We start from the raw sequence: 26,799 nt of genomic DNA on the forward strand, positions 1-26,799 counted from the left end.
GCTCTGCCCTTTCCTGTAGAGGGCGTCTGAGTTATGAGTCCAGTCCAGTCTGTTGTTCAGATGAACACCAAGGTACCTGTAGCTGTCCACAGCCTCAATGTCCATACCCTGGATGTTCAGTGGTTGCAGTGGAGAATGCTTGTGCCTGCGGAAGTCTACCACCAGCTCCTTGGTTTTACTGGCATTGATCTGGAGGTAGTTCAGCTGGCACCAGTCCACAAAGTCTTGAGTCAGTCCTCTGTACTCCTTGTCGTCCCCATCAGTGATGAGGACGACATCACTAAATCTATTTTCACCTGTTTAGCAGGAGTGCAGCCAGTGGAGGTTTGCCCAGTGTTGCAGCGGTCATGTCAATGGGGGGATCCGGCGGTTTCTCTGTGAATTTCACATTCCTGTGGCAGCATGCTCGGTGCTTGCTCAGATTTGAAGTTACATTTTTGCTATGGAAAGAAGTTTTCTTCGTCTGTACAGCGGACGCTAATGTTTTTGTCAGTTTTTACGGAATCAAACTCAAACTAAGATCAGTACTTCCACGCTTTAAATACTACATGGTCGTACTCTCCTTTTCTACGTAGCAGTCAGCTTTGCAGTTAATAAAAGGACAGGTAATGTTTAATCGCTCTGTTGCACACACAGCACGCTCAGCACGCTACCGGTGCCGCTCTGAGCTGGCAGCCAGCAGCTCCGACCTGACCGAGTCCTTTTTTCTCTCTGTAGTTATTTTTATTTAATTTAATAACTGTACAGTACTCTGTTTATAGTAACCATTGTCCTTAATGTAAATATGTAAGAAAAAAATGTGTATGTTCCTGTTCTGTGTCCTGTGTACTGTTTGTTTGTATATGTGTCTTTCTGGCTGCTGTTACAACCAAATTTCCCCTTGTGGGACAATTAAAGGATTATTCTATTCTATTCTATTCTATTCTATTTATTTATTTCAATTCAAGTTGCCACAAGACAACTTACTAACGTGTACATAATAACCTAATACTCCTGTGTGCTATGGTTTTCTTTGCATCAGCCTGCGTCTCCCAATTAATTTGTGTTTCTCCTACAGCTCCACATCGCTCAGGCGGCAAAAAATGCGCGTGCTCTTGGCGAGCTCGTTCCCGGTTTGTCATTACACAGGCTTGGAACCAGCGCCCTCTGCCGTCAGGGGCGTGCACTGTTTAATGGTAGTCATGTGACTGATGCAAGCCAGATCCTTTTCAAATTTTTAATTAATAGTTAAATGTTATTGTCGAGGGGCAGAGGCAGGACTCCACACGCACACACACATATAAAAAAAATGCCTCAAGAAAAGGCCTTAGAAAAGGCCTTATGCCATTTGACCTTAGAACTGAAGAAGCTTCTCAGATGAGAGGTGAAACGTCTTCAAGTAACTTAAAGAAGTCCAGACGCTTTTCTTTGCAAGCTCCTTTGACTCAAGAAAAGGGCACTTGGGGCACCCATCGGGAAAGAGGCAGGTGCTCAAGCCCCCCTCTGCATGTGCCTTTCAGTTAACGTTTAATTCCTGGTTATGTGCCACCCCAAAATATTCAGACATTTTTTCTACAATAGACAAACTCCAGTTCATTTGAAACATCTATCCTACACAACATCGGAGGGGTTACTTGAGAGCAGAGGGCTGAGCATTACAATTTGGAGGAGGAGTTTCCAAAACCCAGCCACACCATTGGCCCTGTGCCCCGAAGTGCTGCATACATCACAAGTGTTGAGCGAAGATAACGTCCAAGTACAAAAACCGAAAGTCAATGAGGCCAATCACCTCCCTTGGTCGTGTTAGTACCCCTATAGAATGACGAGTACGGTAAGAAGCAAGTGTTAAAAGCGTCTGTTTTATCGTCTTCTTTCGGGCCTGTCGACGCTTTTCTCTAAACCTTTCAAAGTTACCATGATATATAAAAGCCAGAAGGAGACCGCTGAACGAAACTTGTAGGGATGTTCGCTGTTGTCTGTCTTCAAGCAGGAATGTTTTTTACTGTTAATTACGCAGGCAGGGATGTCCTATGTAGACTGGCAGCCGTAAGCTGGTCAAAAAAAGTGTATGTAAGCCGGTGTTGCTTAATAGTTTGTCACCAGCCAGTGTTGGCAGGTCACAGCAGCCTGCAGAATAGAGCAGAGAGGAAATAATGACTTTTTACGGGGTTTCCTCGATAAACTTTGTATTCTTTATAGGGTATTTATTTTCTCTTAACTCACTTTTCAAAATAAAAACAAAGCCCAAAACGTATTTTTCCCTTATTGTAAAGAGAAACAGAAACTATAAATACCCACTGTATGTGATTTCGATTCCAGTCACTTGTGCTTTAGGCCAAAAGTGGTTTCGAAGGTATTTCGGGTGTCAAAAATTAAAAACAACCCCCTGCTTATAATGTGAGGCGAGCACAGTACAGCATAATAGCAGATTAACTGGATAACTATAGCGATGCACAATTACAAAATAATTGTTCAAAAGAACCCGCTTTGTGAATAGCAGTCATTCATCTTCTTTCTTTCGTTGTTCTTTCATTTTTGCTTTTATTGCTTCCGCTTTTGTAGCAAAGAAATTTTATTTTATATCTTCACCATTTTGTTCTGGCAAAAAAAAAAATACAGTTGGATCCTTAATTACAATGACCCTTTTTTGTAGTTTTCCCTATGTACACCATCACACTGGGTTATAAATCAGACGGACTCACAGTGACTAAACTACAGACCTCCAGGTTGTTTAAATTCAAGAGGTTTAACAGGGTAAAAAGCGATGAAGTAATGGAACAAACTAAAATCATTTGAAATATAAGGTAGTGCAGCCACTGAAGCCACCTTCGGTTGCTGCTTGTTTTGGGGTATTTTCCATTCAGCTTTGTCCTCATAAAACAAACAAACAAACTATGATCTATTGGGTGAGACCAGATTATTGACTTGGCCACTAAAGAAAATCTTATTTCGTGACCTAAGAAACTCTTGGGTTGGTTTTGCAGTAGGGATTGGATTGTTATCCGCATGCACTGTGAAGTGGTGTCCAATGAATTTTGCAGTATTTGACTGCATATGAACAGAAAGAGCAGCCCTGTACACTTCACAATTCATGTTGGTACTTCTAATCAGTAGTCACATCATTAATAAATACTGATAAACTGTTACCACTGGCAGCCATACATGCCGATGCCATACCGAGGCCTCCAATATGTTTGACAGATGATGTGGTATACTTGATTTAGTCGACTTTAGAAATAATGCTGTGATAATGCACTTGAGCTGTCTTCTATTGTCAATTGTCAAATTAATTTGAACCTCTGAAAAAAAATACTGTGTATATAAATGGGTGTAATTCCTGAATAGTTAATTAAATACTTTTGTTGAATTCCTTTAATTAAAGCTGAAAGTCTATAAAACGTGATGCTAATGAATCCAAACAATGGTGTCCTGTGCTGCTGCCCACACCTCTGGTCTGTTGTTTTCTATCCTGTTACAAGTGTCCAACATCTTAACTTTACGACTGTTAACATAAACCTTACTCCTTCCTCCAGTATAAAGATTCAGCCACTGCAAGCCTAAAGGATGAGGAAGAGTTCACGGATATATTGGAGGAGAGGAGGCGCACCACTGATTTTGGTTATGCCCTGAGAACCTTTAACCCGCAACCGTACAAAGGAGCCCCAACCCTTTCCACCTCTGACCTCAACAAAGCTGTACTGGAGTCCCAGTATCTGTGCTATATTATCAAAGAGGTGAGTCTTTTTTTTATTTAAGGCAATGAAGCTTTACACTATAGCGTTGCCAATATGGAGTGAGTCTTTTTGGCTCATATTCCCTCTTAGATTGCCATGGAGACGGGGTCATCTGTGGAGAAGGTGAAAGAAGATGCTTCTAGGATTTTGAAGGAAATGTCTCACAATCTGCAGCTGGGGTTTATCAGGCTAATGGGCTACACTCTAAACAAGGTGTTCAAGAGACTCTACAGGAGCATCTATGTCAACATGGAGGGACTCAACATGGTCGGGACTCAATACACTTTAATCAATTGTTTAACAGTTTGTTTCAACATATATAGTAGAATGAATATATATATATATATATATATATATATATATATATATATATATAGTAAACCATTTTTACTCCTCAGCCGTAAAAGGCTGATACAGTATTGTAGTCACCAGGCAAGCAGGCAGGTAGCGTGGACACCTAAGTTTGTGAGTTTGATAACTTGAAAACGAAGCAATGTAGGAGTTTCACATTAATACTGTAGGGGTATCTACTAAAAATCTCAGATGAGTGTGAATCTCATTGACCTTGACCTCAAGGTTGGAGGTCAGAGGTGTAATTTTCTGTACATCTTGTGAATCTGATAAATTGAGAATGACGACGTAGAACTTTGAAATTGAAACAACTGGTGCATCCTCAAGTGAAACTGGCCACCACCAGTATTTTCATATATTTTCATATATTTGCTGTAGGATTCGGAGGTTTGCCATTTAACATACTTTAGCTACACAGTATTTTATTAGATTTATTTTACTTTTTAGCACTTAGGATTTTTTTGTTCCATCTTACTAATACTACAAATAGAACCTACTAGTGCAGTGTGTAATTTCACTGATTTCTGGAAAATTTTAATTTTTCTGTCACTGCAGCTGCAGCAGGCCATCCAGGAGAGTCCTGTGATCTTGATACCCAATCACAGGAGTTATGTGGACTTCTTGATTATATCCTACATCCTGTTCACCTATGACATCCCAGTACCTGTCATTGCTGCAGGAATTCGCAAGTATCTATTCATATTAAGACAACAAAATGTTTTTTTTAAATCATACTACATTATATCCAGTTAATTATAGTGTAGCAACAAAAAAATATATTTTTAAATTTTTGTCTCTTCTGCTCCATTTTAAAGGTCTTGCAGATGTGGCGATTATTGGAGGGCTTCTGCGTCGCTCTGGAGCTTTTTATATCCGACGAGCAATCGGCTCTGACAAGCTGTACTGGGCGGTGCTTTTAGAATATGTACAAACAATTGTCAGGGTAAGACGATGACTTTTCAGCATATTCCTGAATGCATCTTTGGTAATAAACTTCAATCAAAGGAAGGGTTCCAACAGCATAATGTGTTTTCTGTAGACAGGATATGCTCCTTTGGAGTTTTATGTAGAAGGTTTCAGGAGTCGCACACTGAAGTCTCTAGTGCCAAAGCTTGGTAAGTGTCCAAATTTACCGCCTTGTTTTTTTTAAGTGTGTCCCAGGATATCAAAGTGCGTGCATCTGATTCTTTTGGACTTTTTCTGTCTTGCTTTAATTTCATTGTGTAACTAGGCTAAATTATACTTTGCTGTAACTGACTGGTTCAAAAGTATGACTTGACTCTGCCTTGTGTAGTAAATGATGGACGAGACTTGCTTATCTTATAGTGCTGCCATTTATTAATTGGGTAAGTACTAAGTATGTACTGGCCAGGCAGGTTGACTCATTGCAGGTGAGTTAAACACAGTGCACTCAGGCTCGTCCCTCATAATCTGGCAATGTTTTAATGCTGAAAACTAATATAACAAGTTCATTAATATAAATATTGTGTACCTGGATAAGAACAGAATATGTACTGGTCATATTCTGGTTATGTATTTGTAGTGTGCTGTGTTTGAGCTGCATGCAAAGGTAATAGCATATTATGGTAGCATAGTATCTTGCTAGCTAAGCTAGCCAGTGTACAGTACTATTATGTGACTGTTTTATCACCACACATTGGCAACAATTCACCTGAACTCTTCTTATTAACAGTCAGACAGTTTGCAGTGGCCATATTCTTATCACCAGAAGGCATAGCTTACATTTTCACTGCTATATAGATGACACACAACTTTATCTATCCATGAAGACAGATAACACACACCAATTAGTTAAACTGCAGAAATGCCTTAAAGACGTAAAACCCTGGATGGCCTCTAATTTTCTGCTTCTAAATTCAAATAAAACTGAGGTTATTGTACTCGGGCCCGAAAACCTTAGAAATATGGTATCTAACCAGATTCTTACTCTGGATGGCATTACCTTGGCCTCCAGTAACACTGTGAGAAACCTTGGAGTCATTTTGACCAGGATATATTCTTCAATGCACATATTAAACAAATATGTAGGACTGCTTTCTTTCATTTGCGCAGTATCTCTAAAATGAGAAATATCCTGTCTCAGAGTGATGCTGAAAAACTAGTTTGTGCATTTATGACTTCAAGGCTGGGCTAGTGTAATTCATTATTATCAGGATGTCTCAAAAACTCCCTAAAAAGCCTTCAGTTAATCCAAAATGCTGCAGCAAGAGTACCACAGGGACTAGAAAGAGAGAGCATATTTCTCCTGTATTGGCTTCCCTTCGTTGGCTCCCTGTTAAATCCAGAACTGAATTTAAAATCATGCTCCTCAGATACAACGTCTTAAATAATCAGTCCCCATCTTATTTTAATGACCTTATAGTACCATATCACCTTATTAGAGCACTTCGCTCTCACACTGCAGGCTTACTTGTTGTTCCTAGAGTATTTAAAAGTAGAATGAGAGGCAGAGCCTTCAGTTTTCAGGCCCCTCTTCTATGGAAGCAGCTTCCAGTTTCGATTTGGGAGGCAGACACTGTCTTCACTTTTAAGATTAGGCTTAAAACTTTCCTTTTTGCTAAAGCATATAGCTAGGCTGGATCAGGTGACCCTGAATCCTCCCTTAGTTATGCTGCAATTGGCATAGGCTGCTGCTTCCATGATGCATTGAGTATTTCTTCTCCAGTCACCTTTCTCACTCAACATATGTTAATAGACCTCTCTTGAATCACACTTGTTATTATCCCTGGCTCTCTTCCACAGCATGTCTTTTATTTAATCTTCCTTCTCTTACCCCAACCAGTCGTGGCAGATGGCCACCCCTCCCTGAGCCTGGTTCTGCTGGAGGTTTCTTCCTGTTAAAAGGGAGTTTTTCCTTCCCATTGTCGCCAAAGTGCTTGCTTACAGGGGGTCATATGATTGTTGCGTTTTTCTCTGTATGTATTATTATAGGGCCTACCTTACAATATAAAGTGCTTTGAGGTGACTGATGTTGTGATTTGGCGCTGTATAAATATAACTAAATTGAATTGAATTGGCAGCACGGTGGCACGGTGGTTAGCACTGTCCTGAGTTCAATTCCACCATCAGGCCGGGGTCTTTCTGTGTGGAGTTTGCATGTTCTCCCCGTGTTTGCGTGGGTTCTCTCCGGGTACTCCGGCTTCCTCCCACTGTCCAAAGACATGCAGTTTGTGGGGATAGGTTAATTGGATAATTCAAATTGCCACTAGGTGTGAATGTGCGAGTGAATGTGAGTGTGAATGGTTGTCTGTCCCTATGTGTTAGCCCTGCGACAGACTGGCGACCTGTCCAGGTTGTACCCCGCCTTTCGCCCTATGACAGCTGGGATAGGCTCCAGTGCCCCCCGCGACCCTGAAAAGGATAAGCGGAAGCGAATGGATGGATGGATGAATTGAATTGAATATCCTCCATAGTGGTTGCACAAATGCCAAAATCTAATGATCATGCGCAGTGCTGTGATATACAACCCACCTCAGGCTTGTCCCTCGTAATCTGGCAATGTTGTAACGCTGCCAGTGGTATTAATCCACTGCCTATGAGAAAAGGGCACCATTGAGTCAGTAAACATCACAATACACAAATAGATCGTGGTTAACATGGCAAGTGGAATCACATACAACATAAACACTGTTACAATTGCATATGAATGTGATGGACTTTCTCTGTTCTGCTTTTCTGAAAGCTCTTCTCCACGACCCTAATTACAGAGATCTTTATCTGGTTAATAATTTATGTTTAGGTCATATTGTCATGTTTTTCTATTATTTTAGTTCTCTTAAATTGAAGGGTTGTTCTAGGTTTAGGATATTTTAAGAGTTAAAAGTCAAACAAGTTTACTGGTCATTTTATGTATAATTTTAATATTTATTGTTCACCTTTTTTCTGTAGGTATGATGGACATGGTGCTGGAGCCATACTTTAAAGGTGAGGTGTTTGATATTACCCTGGTGCCCATCAGTATCAGCTATGACAGAGTGCTGGAGGAGTCATTGCTTGCACTTGAGTTGTTGGGTGTCCCCAGACCAAAAGAAAGCATCACCGTAAGTTTCAGCCTCATTTATGACTTGATAAAAAATTCCCATATAATCTTTGTTTCTAAAAGATATGAAACTACATGCCTCTTGCCCTCACTCTTTCCCTGCAGGGACTCTTTAAAGCTAGCGGAGTCCTGCAGGAAGATTATGGCTGCATGCATGTGAACTTTGGCCGCCCCCTGTCTGCCCGACAGCTGTGTGAAGGAAAGATAAATTGGAGCGAGTACAACCTCATACCAAGGTACAGATTTCCCTTTTTTTCTCTTTTTTTGCCAATATCACACATGGCTGTAGGTACAAATATGAATATTGAGTATCTACCAACCAAAGTCTAAATAGAAAAAGTCTATAGAGTCTTAAGTACTAAATAACTTAAATAACTGTAATTTATCATCTATATATTCTTTAATTGTAATCTCCATTAGTTGTATACAGGTAATTCAACTGAAGAATATAAAAACCTTTACATTTTAAAATTGTAATTTTATAAAGGTAATAAAAGGAGTAATAGGAGTAATAAAAAATTAAACCAAAATAACTTGGTAAAATGCACCAAATTAACAAAAACATTAACAAGTTTAATAATAATATAACTTAAATTAATATTTGTGTCACTGTAAACCTTCAAAACTTCAAGACACAGCCTGTATATAACTTTAGAATCTGTCTCGTTTTCTATTCAGAAATCTTCCCCAGAGGCCAACTGCAGAGACCCAGGACTGTGTGAACTGGCTGGCCCATTTGATTGTACGAACCCAGGAGGAGGGCTCTTTGATCAGCCCTTGGTCTCTGATGGCCTGCCTGTTGCTCCAGACTCCATTCACAACTTTAACGGAAGAGGGTCTGCAGTGGCATCAGCTCACAGAAAAAACCCTCTGGCTCAGGAAGCTGGTGCTGGATTTCGGGGCCCGTCTGAACTGGCCTGGTGGGTGGGCCAGATAGATTTCAAAGATATCAATTTATTTGAATTATGCTGTGTAGAAAAGCCACAGCATCAAGCTTAGGGTTAAGATCAATATAGGCTTTGCTTATAATGGGCCTTTAATGAAGCTTGCTTTCCCTTCAGTAACCAGTAGGTGGCCTTAGGATACTGCAATGCTAGACAACCAGACAGTTAATGTAGAAAGGTTAGTAGTTTCCCTGTTGGTGCATGTGACAGCGTCTCACCTCAGGGCACCAATGGCTCTTTTTGACCTGGTCCTGTGTGGATCATAAAGATTAGGTGAATGCAAGTCGGCACAAGTGTCCAGAATCACTTAGGAGATGTTCAGTGGATTAATACACTTTAAGTAACTTATCCTAAGAGAATGCCACTGAACTGTCTCACTTCACAGGTGTCCTGTGTGTGAACATTGACACATGCAGGCACGTGTGCACACTTACACATGCACACACACTCGCACACATGACTTTGTGAAGGTCTTATGACCCTCAAACTTATGTGAAAGTTGCATTTTGCAGCACACATCCCAGACTCAGAAGTGATGTCATCCACCGTGGCTCTTCATCACTCCATTGTCCATCATAAAGAGGACCGTATCTACCTGGTTCAGGATGAAGACCCTGCGAGGCAAGATCCACTGAGCCCAGAGGAAGGTGTGATGAGGATGGCGGTAGTGGTGCTGATGCTGGTTTCCTACAGGAATCAGGCATTGCATGTCTTTGTGCGTCCAGGAATACTTGCTACAGCCATCCACATCACAAAAAACACACGGAAGGGTAAGAGTTAGGTGGGGTTACAGATTCTCAGTCTCATGAATGGGCATATCTTGTTTAGCTGTGACCCATTTTTCTGTTCACAGATGAGCTCTTCAGCTTTTTCTGCTTCCTGCAGGACGTCTTCTCCAATGAATTTATCTTTATCCCTGGCAGGGCAGTGCAGGTAACAGCCATGTTTGTTAGGATCAGCATTATTTTGTGCATGAATTGAGTCAAAGGCCAAGGTCACTGTAGCCTCTCATTTATCCCATTCTTGGGAAAAGCTGACCTAAGAAATTTTGTGCTTATGGTCCTTACGTTTTTTGCTACTGTCATATTCATACACACTTGTATGGTTAACCATGAGGCAGATTATTATCATGGGTATATATTTATTGTTATTCATCTTGCATATATCTGTCTCTCCATCATTTAGGACTTTGAGGAGGCATGTTCACTCCTGCAGAAATGTGGAGCAGTCCACATCAGTCAGCAGGAAGTGATCGTGTTGGAAACGGGGCTGGAAGTTTTATCCTTTCTGCAGAAGCTGCTGCAACCCTTCTTAGACTCATATCAGGTCCTTTTAACTTGAGTATCTCTCTCTGTGACTAAGTGTATTTAGTGAGGAGTGACTGTTGTGAACAACATATTATGCACACCGTTTTTTCTGAGCAGAACTGAATCCAGAATTATCCAATTTTAATTTGGAACTTTATTTGATTACACATACCACTTTTGTCATATAGTTTTATTAGCTTGACATGCTGCCACGTACACTAATTGTAACTGTTTTCAACCGCACATTTCTAATTTGTTTAAAGAATGAACTTGATGTATAGAGGAGTCTAATTCTACTTTAAGCAGCAATCACATAATCTTTTTTCATCATTAGAGATTTCAAAGAATAGAAATAACAAGCCCTAGATAGAGTGACAGAAGCCCTGAGGTGAAGATAAAGCCCTTCAGATAACAATCTTGCTTTCCAAATCACAAGCTGTGCATGAAACAAAAAGGAATGAAATCTTAGCAAAAAAAACCAAAAGTCATAATCTTTGGAAAGAAAAGAGCACACGTGCATTTGCTTCTTCTCAAATTCAGTAACTGTTTCACTTTTAATCCTGAAAGTTGTGGATCTTTTGAATGGTTTCCTTCTGCTGAACCAGAGCATCCAGCATAAACAACTACTTTGGTCCAAATATGTCTGCCGACACCACAGCTATGGCTATGAATGTCCCTGGAGGGTTCAGGATCCCAACGAAGAGGAAAACAGCGGTGACCAAAGCCATTTAATTAGTTTGATAATAAAGCAGGTTGCTGACAACTCTGTTGTTCCATTTTGCAAAATCTGAGCCAGGAAAGAAGTAGCTCCACGGTTGGAGCGGTGTCAGCTCCACTCTAGCCATCATTCCTGCACCGTTTAAATATAGGGGCAGCATGGCGGTGTGGTGATTAGCACTGTTGCCTTACAGCAAGAAGGTCCTGAGTTCGCTTCTACCCATGTTTGTGTGGGTTCTCTCCGCTTCCTCCCACAGTCCAAAGACATACAGTTAGTGGGGTTAGGGTAATTGTAAATTGCACATAGGTGCGAATGTTTGTCTGCCTCTATGTGTTAGCCCTGCAACAGACCGGCGATCTGTCCAGGGTGTACCCTGCCTATAGTACCTGGGGTAGGCTCCAGCCCCCTGTGACCCTGACAAGAATAAGTGAAAGCAGACAGATTTACTGATTTTATTTTGAAATATATGAACTGATTTTTTTATACTTTGAATGTGCAGTATTTTCGTCCATGACTGTCTAAAGTCTAGAAACCATGGACACCAAATGTTGTACTTTCTCCCTTGAGTTGCTCTGCCAGGCGTTTACTACAGCTTCCTTCAGCTGCTTCTTGTTTATGAGGCTTTCAGTTTCTGAGTTGAGGTCAGATGACTGATTTTTACAGACCATTTCTTTGTTGATAAAACCCTTAGATTGCTTGTGCCGTCTCTTAGATGTTTTCTGCCAAAGTCTAATCTGGCCTTCCTCTTACATGTGTAATCAGTGGTCTACACCTAAACCCTCTGTATTTCCAGAGGGTTTACATTCTTGAAGACTTTCTGGATTCAACACTGACCATGATAAAACCTATCTTCCTGAGAGTGTTCTTGACTTGGTTAGATCCGTCACAATCTAGTTTAAGTTGTCTTCTGTGATCTTTCAGATGTTTTGATTGTGGATTTTATAGCTGGTGCAACCTTTCTGTTCACTAGTGATTTGACCACTCCTGAAGTTTTTTTTGCTATCTCTCTGATGGGTTTATGTGGGTTTTTCAGCCTAATGATGGTTCCCTCACTTGAGGAGAAAACCACAAAAAGTGTCAATGTCCAACAAATTATGGACCTTTTAGTGTAATCTAAGAAAGGTCATTAAACATGAATCACTTTAAAAAAATTTCTCACATATTTATGACTAACAATCATGGCATTGTTTCTAACAACATGAAAGGACATGCTGTACTCTCATCTTTTAAACTTATAAAATTTAAATATTTTCCCTAAGCCATTTTATGACCATAAAACAAAACTGTATTAAAAACTTGATTTATAGAATTTGAAAACTTTTTGTCTTTAGTAAGACAAATACAGTTTTGTCCACTTCATGGTTTGCCTGCATACAGCACAAATATATTAAGATCATCTTTAGAGAGGGGGTGCAGTTCATATCACAGAATCTGAAGAGATACTAAAGATGAGTCCTACTTATGTGCTTTAAAATTCACTGGAATGTTTTTTTTTATTGTCCAGCTGATGTTCAGGTACTTGTGTGAAAAGGAAGATCACGTGTTTACTGAGGAACAGTTCCTACCTGATGTCCGAAACCTGGCTACAAAACTCATCCTCTCAGGTACAACTGAGTGTGTGAAATGACCTCTGACCACTAGAGACCTCTCCCACCTGGTAACTAGGGATCAAGAACCCTTATCAGTCCCTTTTTTTGATTCTTGCACTCTCGTTACAATCAGCTGATTTTAATTTGTGTGTCAAATTGGAAAAATAGTGGCACAGTCTCCAGCGTGGATATGGACATCACTTTTATTTTTATTGCAAAAAAGAATGAGAGCTTGATGGTAAAGTGGAGACTGATCCAGAACAGAAACATCTGCATTATACTGTTAATACAACTTAGGCTCTTTGCAAGCACCTGCACAGACAGCATGCTAATGCTAAGCTAGCCAAGAACCAAGAGTTGCGTTAAAGCTGAGTAAATGCTGACCCCAGCCCAGCACCATGATAAAGTGAGCCTTCATTTGCGGTGAAGCCGCTGCTTAACTTCAACAGGTAACAAACTGATGAGCAGTCAGGCTGCTACCTCCGTTTCTACCTGTTCATGTTTCTAGAGTAGAGTCACTGTGACGATCACTTTAAAATGTCTTTGTGCTGGTTTTTTTTATCTTTGATTTGTGTTGTCAGCTTTGTGTTCATAGCTAAATACTTAGAGAAAGATCACTTTTGTAATGAGTAGAATAACAAATGTCTTTCTCCTGGGTGTAATTAAGTAATGTACTTTTTTACTTTACTTTTTTTGAGTAATGATCCAAACACTGATCACAACTAAGATGGGAAATTTGTAATTACTTTGCATGAATGTAATGTCATTGATATGCTGCTTAGAGATGGTCACGACTCTCAAAGTGGAGCCAGTGAGAATCGATAATGGAATCGCAAAATTCTTATAAATTCCCATCCCTACTGGTAACTTACAAACTTACAGTTTGTGGGGTGTTTGTTTGTTTGTTTTTTTTGCAGGTGACCTTCGCACCTTTGAAGTCCTGTCTTCTGACACACAGAAAAATGTTCTTTCTGCACTGCGGAGACTGGAGGCGGTGACGAAGTTGAGGGCGTGAGTAATGAAATTAAACCTACATCCCTGTTTGGTTTAAGTTCATTTTCTTTGCTGGTTGAGGAGCTGTCCATAATGCTGATGCCAAAGTTACAGATGCACTCCTCTCATCTCAGGTCCCAGCAGAAGGAATACAAAGTGAACAAAGCAGCTGTCAGCAGAACTGGTGACATACTCTGTAAGTTTATTTGTGATATTCCAGTAACGATAAAGTTTTTTTTGTGCGTCTTGAGAATTATTATTTATTTTACCTTGCTGTCTTTAAATATACTGATTATAAAATGTCTTTACTGTGGTTGAGTTTGCTATTCTGTTTAGTACGATAGACTAAGGGATCCATTTTTCCTGTTCTCTCACTGTAGCTGGGAAAGTCCCTCTTGAGAGCCTCCACACTACACCTGACGCAAGGCTTCAGTGTCAAGTGGAATAAATTCATCCTCAGTATCAGCTCACAGCCCCCTCCCCAATGAACTTACCCGTCTATTCGCTACTTCTACCTCATTGTCATCCCTGTGGTCTCTTTATCTTTACACAGTCAAATCGGTACAAATACAGTCTGTGCTCACAGGCAAAATACTTGATCCTTGATGCCGGCCAGACTTAATCTACTGAATGGTGGCTAACACTCTGTCCTTTATAGACCTGAGAGGACTGAGATGAAGCTAAACGCCCTGCAGGATAAATACTGGTAATATAAAGGTGGCCTATTACTGATTTTGTTTCACTTTAACCAAAATCAGTTGGTGAATACTAACATTTAGGTTAAGATAACTGTACTTTCCATTGCTGATCTTGTGGGGTTTTTTTTTTTTTTTTTTAAACTTTTATTTAACTTTTTTTCCCCAACAAATATAAGACTGGTTCACATCCAAAATAATAACACTACACAGCACTAGAATATTACGACATTATGTCCATAACTGTTGTCCTCTAGGATCCAGTTTATAGGTTACTCCCAGTGCTTCCAGTGGTCTCTTCCATTTGTAAACAAAAATTCGGGAGCTCCCATCAATATAATGTCCCAGCCTGATCAGAGTCATAACTTCAATGATGAGCGACTTCCATAGAGAAATGGAGGGAGGCTCAGCCCCCACCCATCTCAACATAATGCTTTTCCTGGCCAACATTAACAGTGACTGAATTACATGCTCATGTTGTACCAGTGAGACAGGAATATATCCCAATATACACATTAATGGGTTTTCTGTCACCTGATGACCAATGGCTGTACTAATATTGGCGCAGACCTCTTTCCAAAATGACTGAATAATAGCACATTCCCACAAGCAGTGGAATCTAGTGCCCACTCTGACCTTACACTTGAGACAGTTTGGAGATATTCCCATATTATACTTACTATAAATATATGGAGAAATATACACATTGTGCAAAATTTTGTACTGCAATTCTTTAAATCGGTTACAAACAGAGATTTTGGATGGAAGGAGCAAGATTTTGTCCCATGCCTGTATATCTATTTCACATTTAAGCAGCGTCCCCCAAGATTTTCTCAACCATGCCAGTTTATCCTCGATTAGGGCATAAATCTCGGAATAAAACTTTGATACAAAATGTTTATGCTCCCTATTATCCAAAAAAAATTTCTCCAACCGAAAAGAGGCAGTTGAGATTCGTAATGTTTTAGCATTTTTTAACACATAATTTCTCAATTGCAAATACTTATAAAACTCAGTCTTTGACATAGAATACTGGGACTTCAAGGATTCAAATGATTTAAACTCACCATGTTTAAAGAGGTCATAAAACCTCTTTACACCTACTTTATGCCATCCCACAAAGCTTGACCCTATGTTTTGCGGCAGAAGGTCTGGATTATTTATAAACGTTGACAAGATATTAAACGGAAGACTACTGTTAAAAATTTTTCTCAGTTTTCCCCACGTCCACATAGCATTATATATCAGTGGGTTATGCTTTATTACGTGAGGTAAGTCATTTAGACGTTTCCCTAAGAAGTTAACAGGTGAGGATGGTTTACATAATACTTCCTCAATATTTAGCCATGGCACATCAGAATGTTCATGTATCCAGGAAGAAAGAATCCTCGCTTGTATTGAGAGGACATAATTTTCTATGTTTGGCACTCCCCACCCACCCAGATCTTTCGGTAACTGTAGTGTCTCCAATTTAATTTTGGGTTTTCTTCCTGCCCAAATGAAATCCACCATAGCCTTGTTAATTACTTTAATATCTTCTGATTTCAAGATTGCAAACAACATGCCTGTGGGATATAATATTTTCGGTAGGATTACCATTTTAATGAGATTTATTCTTCCCAAAAATGATATCGGAAGTGATCTCCATCTTGTCAGCATCTCCCGAAGATCTTGAACCATTCCATTAATATTTTCTCTATATAAGTGTCCAACATTTGGTGTAACTTTAACTCCCAAATATACAAAACCTGATGGTGCCCAATGAAAGGGTTTAACATATAAAGGTTCATTATCCCCTCCACTACACAAAGTCATTATAACAGATTTATCAAAATTTACTTTGTATCCAGATATAAGACCAAAGTCCTTGATGCACCTAATAAGAACGGGTAAAGAGTTAACCGGGTCAGTCAGTGTCAGAAGAATATCGTCTGCATAAAGCAGAATTTTATGTTGTCTATCCCCAATTTTAACTCCAAGAACACTTGGATTTTGTCTAATGGCCATGGCCAAGGGCTCGATGGCCAAAGCAAATAATAGTGGTGACAATGGGCTACCTTGTGCTGTACCTCTGCTCAGTGAAAATGGGGAAGATAACAAGCCATTAGTTAACACAGATGCTATTGGCGATTTGTATATGATTTTGATCCACCCCAGAAAGTTTTTTCCAAACCCAAATCTTCTCATTATTTCAAACATATATTCCCATTCAATTCTATCGAATGCCTTTTCGGCATCCATAGAAACAACAACCCCAGGGATCTGATGAAAATTTAAAAAATGAATAATATTAAATAGGCGTCGAGTATTATTATAAGAATTCCTCCCCTTAATAAAACCTGTCTGATCAGCATGCACGATAGAGCACATTACTTTTTCTAGCCTAAGAGCCAGTATCTTTGAAAGTATCTTATTATCAGCACCAAGAAGGCTAATAGGCCTGTAAGATGAGCATGACTCTGGATTTTTATCTTTTTTAGCTATCAATGTTATATTAGCCTGGTACATAGATTCTGGGAGTTTCGATTCTTCAAATGCTTTATTAAAAACCCTTAATAATAAACTATTTAACTTCATTTTCATTACCTTAAAAAATTCTACTGGGAAACCATCTGCCCCAGGACATTTCCCTGACTGGAGTGCAGATATAGCTTTATCCACCTCTATCATTGTTATGGGTGACTCCAGCAGGCTTACCTGATCTTCAGAAAGCTGAGGGAATACTAAGTCGTTTAGGAAGAAGCCTGAGTTAAGCCTTGTTATGTCCATCTCAGATCGATATAGGTTTGTATAGAATTCTCTGAAGCACTCATTAATCTGACGGTTTCCTACTTGTCTTTCACCATTCACATCCACAATAGCTGTGATAAAGGAACTTGATGGAGTATTCCTTGCAAGACGAGCCAGAAAGCGGTTAGGCTTACTAGCTGATTCAAAAAGCCGTTGTCTGGCAAGAAGGACATCTCTTTCAGCCTTTCGCATTATCAAATTACGCAAAGATGTCCTGGCAATATTAAGCTCACTTAATGTTTCAGCTGATTTTGTTACATAGTATTGTTTCTCCAGCTTTTTGATATTATTCTCGATCTCTAACTGCCTTGTTAATCGTTGCTTCCTTTTATGACTTGTGTATGAAATAATCATCCCTCTCATGTAAGCCTTATAGCTATCCCATAAAGTTCTCGTGTCTATCTCCTCTTTATCATTTATTTCTAGGAATACTGTTGTTTGCTCTGTTATGAAATGTATAAATTTCTCATCCAAAAGAGACAGTGTGCTCATCTTCCAAGACCTAGAGCGCTCAATATGTCTCATGGGTTGAATGGTTAAGACAACAGGAGCGTGGTCAGAGAGACCTATATGACCAATATTTACCTGCTGAACTAACTGACTGATACACTTGGACATAAAAATATAATCTATACGAGATGCTGACAAGTGAGGGTTAGAATGGAAAGTGTACTCCTTAGATAGTGGATTATAGTGTCGCCAAACATCTATAAGGTCAAGCTCATTTATAATTTGCCAAAGGGCTTTGGAGTTTTTGGTCAAGATAGATTGTGGGGGAAATTTATCCATTTTAGGGCATAAAGCACAGTTAAAGTCACCCGCTAATATTATATTAGCACAGTCCATGTCCACTAATTGACTAAATAATACCGTATAAAATTCGCCATCCTGTGCATTCGGCGCATATATATTACCTAGGAGAACAGTTTCCCCATGCAACATCCCTTTAACCAATATATATCTTCCTTCATTGTCCTTGTGAGTGGCTATAACGTTGAAGGGAAGATTTTTGTGTATAAGGGTAATAACCCCCCTTTTATTTGTGGAGTAGGATGAGAAAAAAATTTGACCAACCCATTCTCTACAGTATTTTCTGTGTTCATCATCTGTCAAATGGGTTTCTTGCAAAAACGCAATGTGAGTCAAATCTTTCTTCAGAGAATTTAAAATGGACTTTTTTTTCACCACATTGTTGGACCCTTTAACATTCCAAGTACTTATCTTAACTGACATATAGGAAAAGTAATGTATATATTGTGCTGTTTACATATTTAACCAAATCTACATTTGACCAGTCTGAGCCTATTAACCAAAATAATTGAGCATAAAACAAGAACACTGGTTCCCAGAAAAACCTGAACACAAAGCCTGGAAACCTCAACCCTCCCCAACACAAATAACACAAAATAACAAAAAATAAATTACACATCTAGATGTACCCTACTCTAAAGTACAGCTGTGGGAGGCCACAAACGCGTAACATCCCTGCACTGGAGTCTATGTCAAAAATCAAAGTCTCTATACCTTAGCTCATTATCAATACTTTAATGCTGTAAGCCTCGAGTTTGTAACTTACGTTACAATGACGCTGTCGTGCACCAACAGTTTATTTAGGTCTTGGCAATTTGCTCACATAGTCCTTGACGTCCTGGGTGGTCGCGAGGGAGATGCTGGTGCCATCGGGGTTAAATATTTTAATGATGGCTGGATAAAGGAAGGAATATTTGATCCCCGCCTCTCGGAGAGCTTTACGCGCATTCGCCGACTCCTTTCTCTTTCGAGCCACCTCGGCGGAGAAATCCTGATAGAAGGATACTTTTCCTGCCTCTGTGTTTACGGTACCTTTAGCCCTGGCAGCCTGGAGAATCCTCTGTGTATCGGTGTAGTAATGAAGCCGGACCAGTACTGCACGCGGTCCCTCCGTGCCGGTAAGCCTCATAGGTGGTCCAGTGCGATGGGCTCTGTCGACTGTAATGGCACCCTGTTGAAGGCCCAGGACTTCTGGTATCCATTTTTTTAAAAAGTCCACTGGTGCTCTACCCTCCGCGCCTTCCTTTAACCCGACAATCCTCACGTTCTGCCGCCGGCTCTGATTCTCAAAGCTTTCCAGACGCTCCATGGCCTTCTTAAGCTGGGTCTCGAGAGCGGCAATACGTGGCTCATTTGTAGCCGTGACATCTTCCAAGTCCGAGACCCGCTGCTCCACTGTTTCCATTCTTTCTATCAGATTGTCGAATTTCTCAGTGAGCTCGTTTATTGGCTTTATGACTTCGGATATCTTGATATCCATATACTTAGATATGTTAGAAGTCACCTTGTCCACAATCACGTCATCCCGCAGTGTACTTAGTGCATCCTCAGCGTCGCACATGGTCTCCTTTTCGGGGCAATTGCTAGCTACCAGGTCACTGCTAGCTTTTGCTTTGACTCCACGTTTGCTCATTTCTCTCTTTTTGCTTGATCCAGGGTGTGCGAAAAACTCGTCTAGAGACATTATATAGATATTCGAGGCAACTTGTTGGCAAAAATGAGCTAAAATACCAATATTTTACAGCTGTCCAGTGCAGAGCTCATAAACTCACGTCTGCTCAGCTCGACGCATCACGTGACATGTCTCACCTGTGGGGTTTTTTTTTAATATATTGCCATAGATGTATTGTTTACTTCCATAGATGTATGACTAACTGAGAAAATTAATAAGAGAGCACTTTAATTAAACTTGGTTTCCAATAAGATTTGGCATAAAACACTTGGTTGTATGTAAAAGAATGTTGCAATAAGGCTCTAAACACCATAAAAAGCAAAGATCTCAGGTTTTGTTTGAGACATTGTTTTTCTTAACATTTCCATAAAGGTGAAACAAATGTAACAAAATGCGCCATAGTTGTTTTTCCCCACCAATTCCCCTCAACAGTGAATGAAAACCAGAAGTCTGAGTTGAATCTCCTGCCCTCCCTGCAAACCAATCAACACTGTGCTGTACTTCTAACCCCTCAGCAGTTAGAAGAAGGACCCTTACTGTAGACACGATCTGCATGTCTAATGTTTAGTGAGGTGAGAGTCACTTTTCCCAGGCTGCCACTGATGACATCCTAAACCTGCAGGAGATAGAGGATGTTCAAGAAGCTGTGCTACTGTCCCTGTCCAAAAAGATGATCCTACAGCTACTTCATGTAAACAAAATTGATTTTGATAGAGGAGGATTAGTTGGCATGTGAAAACTGATATTTTCCAAAACCTGGACTAACAGATGATGCGGCATTTTATGTAAAGAAAAATAGGGGCCATAAAGGTCTGGGGCTAGCAGCTGTTCATTTACCTACATCTTAAAATCTGTGTGTGGGAAACACTTTTTCTTTGTTATAAAACTGCAAAACATGAATTCTGGACAACCTGACAGTTTTCCTAACCGGGTGTACTCTGCCTCTTGCCCTATGGTAGTTGGAACAGGCTCCAGTTTCACCCCCAGAAACTCTGAATTGGATAAGTGGAAGAGAAAGGATGGATGGAACTATAGATAGACAAAATAAAATAAAGAGTCAAATAAATAAGAACATTAAGTGCCATAAAAAAATACAGTAAAACAATAAAATAAACAGGTAGTTTTACAATAAGTAAATAATAATAATTAATTAACTTTTCAACAGAAGCCCATTTAAACGACAATGTTTTTAACTGCTTTGTCAAAGAGTCCTTAGAGTCAACTAAATGTAGTGGCAGTGGTTGCCTGAACCACAGCCTTGGCATCACTGACTGAAAGGCTCTGCTCAACTGGTAAATAGAGTAGAACTCAATGATTTTTAGCAAATTTGGCATCAAAGTGATTTTAGTTAAAACATTTACATCAGTAACAAGAAATCTTACTGTAAAATTTGTGAATCGATTGACATCCACCATGAAGCATTTTCCACTGTCAATGGAAACAAAGTTTAAGAGCATGGAGTAGTTATACAGAGTACGCTATCTTGAACAGGTGGGTTTTGAGGGTGGACTTAAAAAGGGGGAAAGAACTGATGTTTCTGAGGTCAGGGGGTAAGGATTTCCAAAGTCGAGGGGCAGAGCAACTTAAAGCCCTGCACCCCATGGTAATAAGACGAAATGAAGGAACAGAAAGAAGAAGAGAAGAGGAGGATCTGAGGCACCGGGATGGGATGGAGATCTTTACCAAGTCAGAGAGATATGGTGGGGAGAGAGAATGAATAGCCTTAAATGTGTAAAGGAGTATGTTAAAAATTAATACGGAGTTGAACCGAGAGCCAGTGAAGCTGCTTCAGGATAGGGATGATGTGGTGAGAGGGACTCCTAGTAATAATACGGGCAGCAGAGTTCTGGACACGTTGAAGCTTGTTGATGAATTTTTGTGGCAGGCCAGATAAGTGAGTTACAGTAATCAATCCGAGAGGTAACGAAACTATGGACGAGAATAGCAGTGGCATGTGGAGTGAGGCGATTGATGATACGGAGTTGGAAATATGCTGAGCGAGTGATATTATTGATGTGAGAGTTAGAGGATAATGTACTGTCAAGAATGACGCCCAAACTTTTCACGGAGGAAGAGCGGGAGAGTTACTGTTATTGTAATTTATTAGAAATCTGTTTGTGTGTATCTTTTTATGCATTTATAGATATATTACAATATATATTAGCAATAATATAGATATGTAAGCATATTACAGAAATGGGTCTATTATGGTATGTTATAATGTACACGGTATGAAGTATGTTGTGAATATTCTTTAACTATAAGTATGTACAGGCTATGAACAGGATATAAATATGAAAAACTATACAGAATATGAAATAAATAACTTTACAGAAATCTGAGATATACAGCTATACAGAAATGGGAACTATGCAAGTTGTAAACAGTTGTAGGGTTAAAAATTATCGTATGTACAGAATGATTATTTACACAGAGCTATACAGTAGTGCAGTTAAGATAAGTGAGATATGTGGATAATTTCTACAGAGGCTATATAAAGTGCTAGTGGTTGTGAGTGGTGGTTCAGTCCATGTTATTATTGTGTGTTTGAGGGTACAGTTGTCCATTGTGGGTGTCTGTATGTTCAGTCCATGTGTTAACGTGGGTCAGATGTCAGGAGGCAGAGTTCAGGAGTCTGACAGCTGTGGGGAAGAAGCTGTTCCGGTACCTGGTGGTCTTAGTCCGGAGGCTCCTGTAGCGCCTCCCAGAGGGCAGGAGGGTGAAGAGTCCATGTGATGGGTGACTGGGGTCTCTGATGATTTTCCCAGCCCTTTTCAGACACCGCTTCCTGTAGATGTCTTTTATGGCAGGAAGTGATGCTCCGGCGATGCGCTGGGCAGTTTTCACAACCCTCTGCAACGCCTTCCGGTCCGAGGCAGAGCAGTTCCCGTACCAGACTGTTATACAGTTGGTCAGGATGCTCTCGATGGTGCAACGATAGAAGTTCACCAGGATGTCTGTTCTTCCTCAGAATCCTCAAGAAGAAGAGGCGCTGGTGAGCCTTCTTGACCAGCTTGGAGCAGTTGGTCGTCCAGGTGAGATCCTCGGAGATGTGGACTCCCAGGAACTTGAAGCTGCTCACACGCTCCACAGCCGTCCCTTTAATGTGGATGGGTGGATGTGGGTCAGCATTCCTCATTTGTGTTACCACAAATGAAAAAAAAAAGGCATGAGTAGATATGATAGAAAGCATACATGAAGGGTTTTATCCAAAATCCACAACCGTGATACTGTAAGTTTCTTGTGTGACACCCTGGTAATGAGATACCTTTTTATAGGCCATCAGGTTGGACTGTACCAGCTGATATTAATTTGTACTAAGGGGTTAGGGTTAAGTATTTGTTCAATACTTTTCTCATTATTACACACAACTGATGGACATTTTGGACTTCAATTCAATTTTATTTATACAGAGCCAAATCACAACAACAGTCGCCTCAAGGCGCTTTATATTCGACACAGCTGAACAGACACCACACTGAAATTTTACTGAATGACATTTTCTCATGTAAAACGCTGTATGCTTAAATGTAAAATTAACGCAATTTAAATTTTCCAAGAGAAAGAACTGAAAGACTGAATGTCCTGAGTGTGTTAAGTTACATGCAGTATAATCTAGTGAGTATGTTTAAAATAATAGTCTTCACTAAATTAAAGAGAAACATAGGTTTGTTGTCAACATCATTTAATTTAATGTAGCTAAAGTTCAATATATAACAACTGACTTGCACCCTGTACATTTGTTGTCATAGAAGTTATCTTAATTGTCAACCGACTCGCCCATCAGGTGTTAACAACCCAGAGCTGATGCAAACTGGGTGAGCCCAACTATCATGGGAGGAGTGGCAGAGGTGCATACAGTTTGCATTTACTGTGGTCAACCAGGTCATTTCATTGCTTCTTGCCAAGAGGCCAGACATCCAGTAAAGCTGGAGATACTGGTGGGTGGCTTATTACAAACTGCACTTTACAGCCTTACTCTTCCTGCCACACTCTGTTACAATTATGACTCTATCACCTCTGCAAGCCTTAGTTGCAGCTGAACAAAACCTTTTAGACTCTACACTTACTGAACAAGTCTGCATTCCATTAAACCACTCAAATAACCTATCACTGCTTCAGCACTAAACAGTCATCTTCTAGCCATCATCACCTATCAGAACTAACAACAGTCCCCCAAGAATATCCAGGTAGTATTTAGCATATGACTGTTCAATTGACCTCCTCCCTGGCGCTCCACTACCCACCAGCAAACTCCCTCTGTGGAAAAATAAAAGGGAATCATCATCAGTGAAACTCCATCCATTGGTCACGTTACACCTGGCCTTCAGCAGCTGCATGTATCTCTACGTCTGACTATAGAGTAAGTGTGAGGCAGGAAAATATCCCCATAGCATTAGTACACAATTAACTAAAAGAAGGAATATGAAGCAAAACATTTGATCTCTGATCCAATAATAGCCTATAATAGCCTTATCACCAACCTGAACAATGTTGGAAAATAAGCAAATAAATAATTGTAAAGTGGCTGGTTTGATTCACACTAGAGTAACTTGTCTTAGAGATGTTTACTATGTTTTGAATGGACTAGGCCTATTTTTAAAATTAAGCCAAAGATACTGTATATTTACATGTAATGTAATGACAGAAGTGACAGTTTGAACATTTTCAGCAACGTAATGAACTCAGGAATGAAAGACATTGTGCAGTGGTGCCATCTAGCGGTGAGATTAATATTACAGGAATCCTAAAACGAGAAAAACATACGATTTGTTGTTGATTGTTGTTGCTATTAATTAAATCAATGATTTTTACACAGCTGTACATGAAAATATTATAATTAATACAGAATGTTGAAAACTAACTCACCAAAAAACAAAATCTAGGAAAGATACATTAAACTGTCACTTCATTTGAATCGCTCAGGTAATTAAACTTGAAATTCATATTTGCAAATCTAAAGATTGTACAATTTTTTTTTACATTCCTGCATTTTTTCTGTGCAGTCCTGTGAAAGGAAACCTTTTGAATCACTGTTTTGTTGTAACAAGAGTAAAAAGCATCTTTTAGTTATTGTATTTATTTTGAACCTTTAAAGCAGCTTGTGGTAAATATAACAGACACTCTGTCACGGTCCTCAGTCGGTGACCCAGTGTTTTGTGTTTTGTATTATTATTGTTATGAATTGAACTTAAATTTGTTATGATTTTTCATTGCTAGTCTCTTGGTTTTTGTTTCTGTATTTCTAGTTCTGTAAGCTCTTTAGCATCTCCTTATTTCCAGTCTTTACCTTTTGTTAATGTGCCTTCCCTCTGTTCACTGTCTTGTCTCTCTGTGCCTTTACTGTGGGACACAAATTTCTTGTTTTCCAGTTTCCTGAGACCTTACTTTTTTTAGCTTCTAGTTATTATGCTTTATTTTCTGTTACCCCTATTTCAGCTCTCTAGAGCGTAAGCTCGTTTAGTTCATCCCTCTGTGTCCTGCAAGTCCTGCATTTGGCACCTATCTCCTTCCTTCCACACAGCTGTAGCCTTTACACACAGTTACTGAATTTGACTCATTTAAAATTTTAAAGGTAAACAAAATAATAACCACTGACCAAATTTAAAAAAGCAAAACAAAACAAAAATAATATTAATAATGATAACAAAAAAAACGCATTACAAAACTTAAATCTTCAGATAAAATGAACTGTTTTCATTTTGTTTATATCTATGTAAAAATGAAATATTTCTAATGCTCTGCTTTTTCCTTTAAATGTGGTGTCATATCATGATAAAAAAATTACTTGAAATGTGTATTGAAACAGAAAACATAAACCTACAATATATTTTTCACTACAGTTAACATTTTAATAACAGAACAGTGGTTTCTAGAATATATTTTTCATTTCATTATTGTTTAATCCACAAAACTTCTTTTAGTTCTTTAAGAAAATGTCTTACAGTGAAATAAATACAACTAAATCTTTTTTTTTTTTTTACACCTTGAATCCTGTCTGGCAGCTTTGGCAATCAGAATTATGATCTCAGTGTCAGTCACTGTCATTTATTCAGCACCAGTGTTTTGATGGGTATCAGTACATCAACACTGAAATGGTTTAACTGTAAATAATAGCAAGAATAAAACAAAGCAGATCACAACAAAACTTGTACCATGACTTCATATATTTGAGTATGTTTGCCCTTTATGTTTACCTGGTTGTTGAATGTCCCTGACAGGCAAAGATGAAGACAAAGTGGCTAGAGGACAGCAGCCCTGAATCCCTCCAACACCCTCCCAAAAAAACATATTGGACCACATTTGGTGCTCTGCTGGCGAGAAGCTCCAGCCCTCAGCCCTCCACCTCTGGCTTCCAGCATAGACGACCCAAGTATGCCAATCAAGAGGTGAGTAGAAAGCATATTCATAAGCTCATAGACAATGTAAATCTTTTGACATCTTCTAAATCCTACAAAAACAAGAACTGAGCGGTGAAAAAATACAAACTGGCATTGTAGACAAGCCAAGAGTTTTGACACACATTACTCCATCTCTAACAGGTAAACACTGCCCAGCCAGTGAGGAGGTCAAGCCCCCAGCCCTCCACCTCTGGTTTACACTTGAACCGTGACTGGAGAGCAAGGAGATCCAGCCCTCAGCCCTCCACCTCTGCCTTCAAGCGTGGGAGAGAGGAGGCTGACCAGGAAGAGGTGAGTAAGCACAATGCTGTAAGCATCAGTGGTGGATATTTCAAGAAAAAAAAAATACTGTCATGTATTCACTGTATTCACTTCAGCTTTAAATGTTTGTCCTCTGATCTCTAATGACTGGAGCATTTTTAACCTGTTTGTTCCTTTTCGTTACTGCAGCAGGAACGCCAAAGATTCCGGAGCGGGTACTACAGAGTCCAGACTGACATCGATGGGTCCCGCCCCACCGTGCGCTTCCCTTATTGTTTTCTACCAAAAATTGTTAATGTTAATATTGTAAGTACTGGGTATGGTGTCGGGGTGGTGGAACAGGTCTTCATTTACACCACAGATGGAGTATTTCTCACTCACTCAAGGGCAGTCTCCATTAGAGAGTCTTTAAGTGGCAAATCCATCAGCCACACATTTCTTTTCACATTTCTTTTTCTTCCTACCTACATAGTTACTGCTAAGTTTAAGATATAG

General features: G+C 39.6%; 2 protein-coding genes across 2 annotated transcripts; both read left to right on the top strand.

The window, feature by feature from the left end:
* Positions 1-1,741: 1,741 nt before the first annotated feature.
* Positions 1,742-14,486, top strand: LOC113013577 (dihydroxyacetone phosphate acyltransferase-like). The gene is made up of 16 exons (XM_026154591.1): positions 1,742-1,810; positions 3,513-3,713; positions 3,804-3,980; positions 4,620-4,749; positions 4,880-5,007; positions 5,104-5,179; positions 7,974-8,125; positions 8,230-8,360; positions 8,803-9,044; positions 9,581-9,838; positions 9,922-10,001; positions 10,254-10,394; positions 12,598-12,697; positions 13,600-13,693; positions 13,810-13,871; positions 14,056-14,486. The coding sequence occupies exons 1-16, from the start codon at positions 1,799-1,801 to the stop codon at positions 14,121-14,123; spliced, it is 2,052 nt and encodes a 683-aa protein (XP_026010376.1). The 5' UTR covers positions 1,742-1,798; the 3' UTR covers positions 14,124-14,486.
* Positions 14,487-25,643: 11,157 nt separating this feature from the next.
* On the top strand, positions 25,644-26,799 carry LOC113012998 (uncharacterized). Its single transcript, XM_026153489.1, has 3 exons — positions 25,644-26,031; positions 26,185-26,334; positions 26,494-26,799. Exons 1-3 carry the CDS (start codon positions 25,870-25,872, stop codon positions 26,797-26,799), a joined length of 618 nt encoding a protein of 205 aa, XP_026009274.1. The 5' UTR covers positions 25,644-25,869.

This window comes from Astatotilapia calliptera, chromosome 20 (genome assembly GCF_900246225.1).
Source record: "Astatotilapia calliptera chromosome 20, fAstCal1.2, whole genome shotgun sequence".
In the NCBI taxonomy this organism is placed as follows: domain Eukaryota; kingdom Metazoa; phylum Chordata; class Actinopteri; order Cichliformes; family Cichlidae; genus Astatotilapia; species Astatotilapia calliptera.

What these genes read in the sequence shown, in the direction of transcription:
- LOC113013577 (XM_026154591.1), top strand. An exon ending in GGCCCGTCTGAACTGGCCTG is followed by an intron (nt 9,045 to 9,580) that starts GTGGGTGGGCCA and finishes TGCATTTTGCAG; the next exon opens with CACACATCCCAGACTCAGAA. An exon ending in CCTTCTTAGACTCATATCAG is followed by an intron (nt 10,395 to 12,597) that starts GTCCTTTTAACT and finishes TTTATTGTCCAG; the next exon opens with CTGATGTTCAGGTACTTGTG.
- LOC113012998 (XM_026153489.1), top strand. Translation starts at nt 25,870, where the DNA reads ATGAAGACAAAGTGGCTAGAGGACAGCAGCCCTGAATCCCTCCAACAC. An exon ending in CCAAGTATGCCAATCAAGAG is followed by an intron (nt 26,032 to 26,184) that starts GTGAGTAGAAAG and finishes CATCTCTAACAG; the next exon opens with GTAAACACTGCCCAGCCAGT. An exon ending in AGGAGGCTGACCAGGAAGAG is followed by an intron (nt 26,335 to 26,493) that starts GTGAGTAAGCAC and finishes TCGTTACTGCAG; the next exon opens with CAGGAACGCCAAAGATTCCG.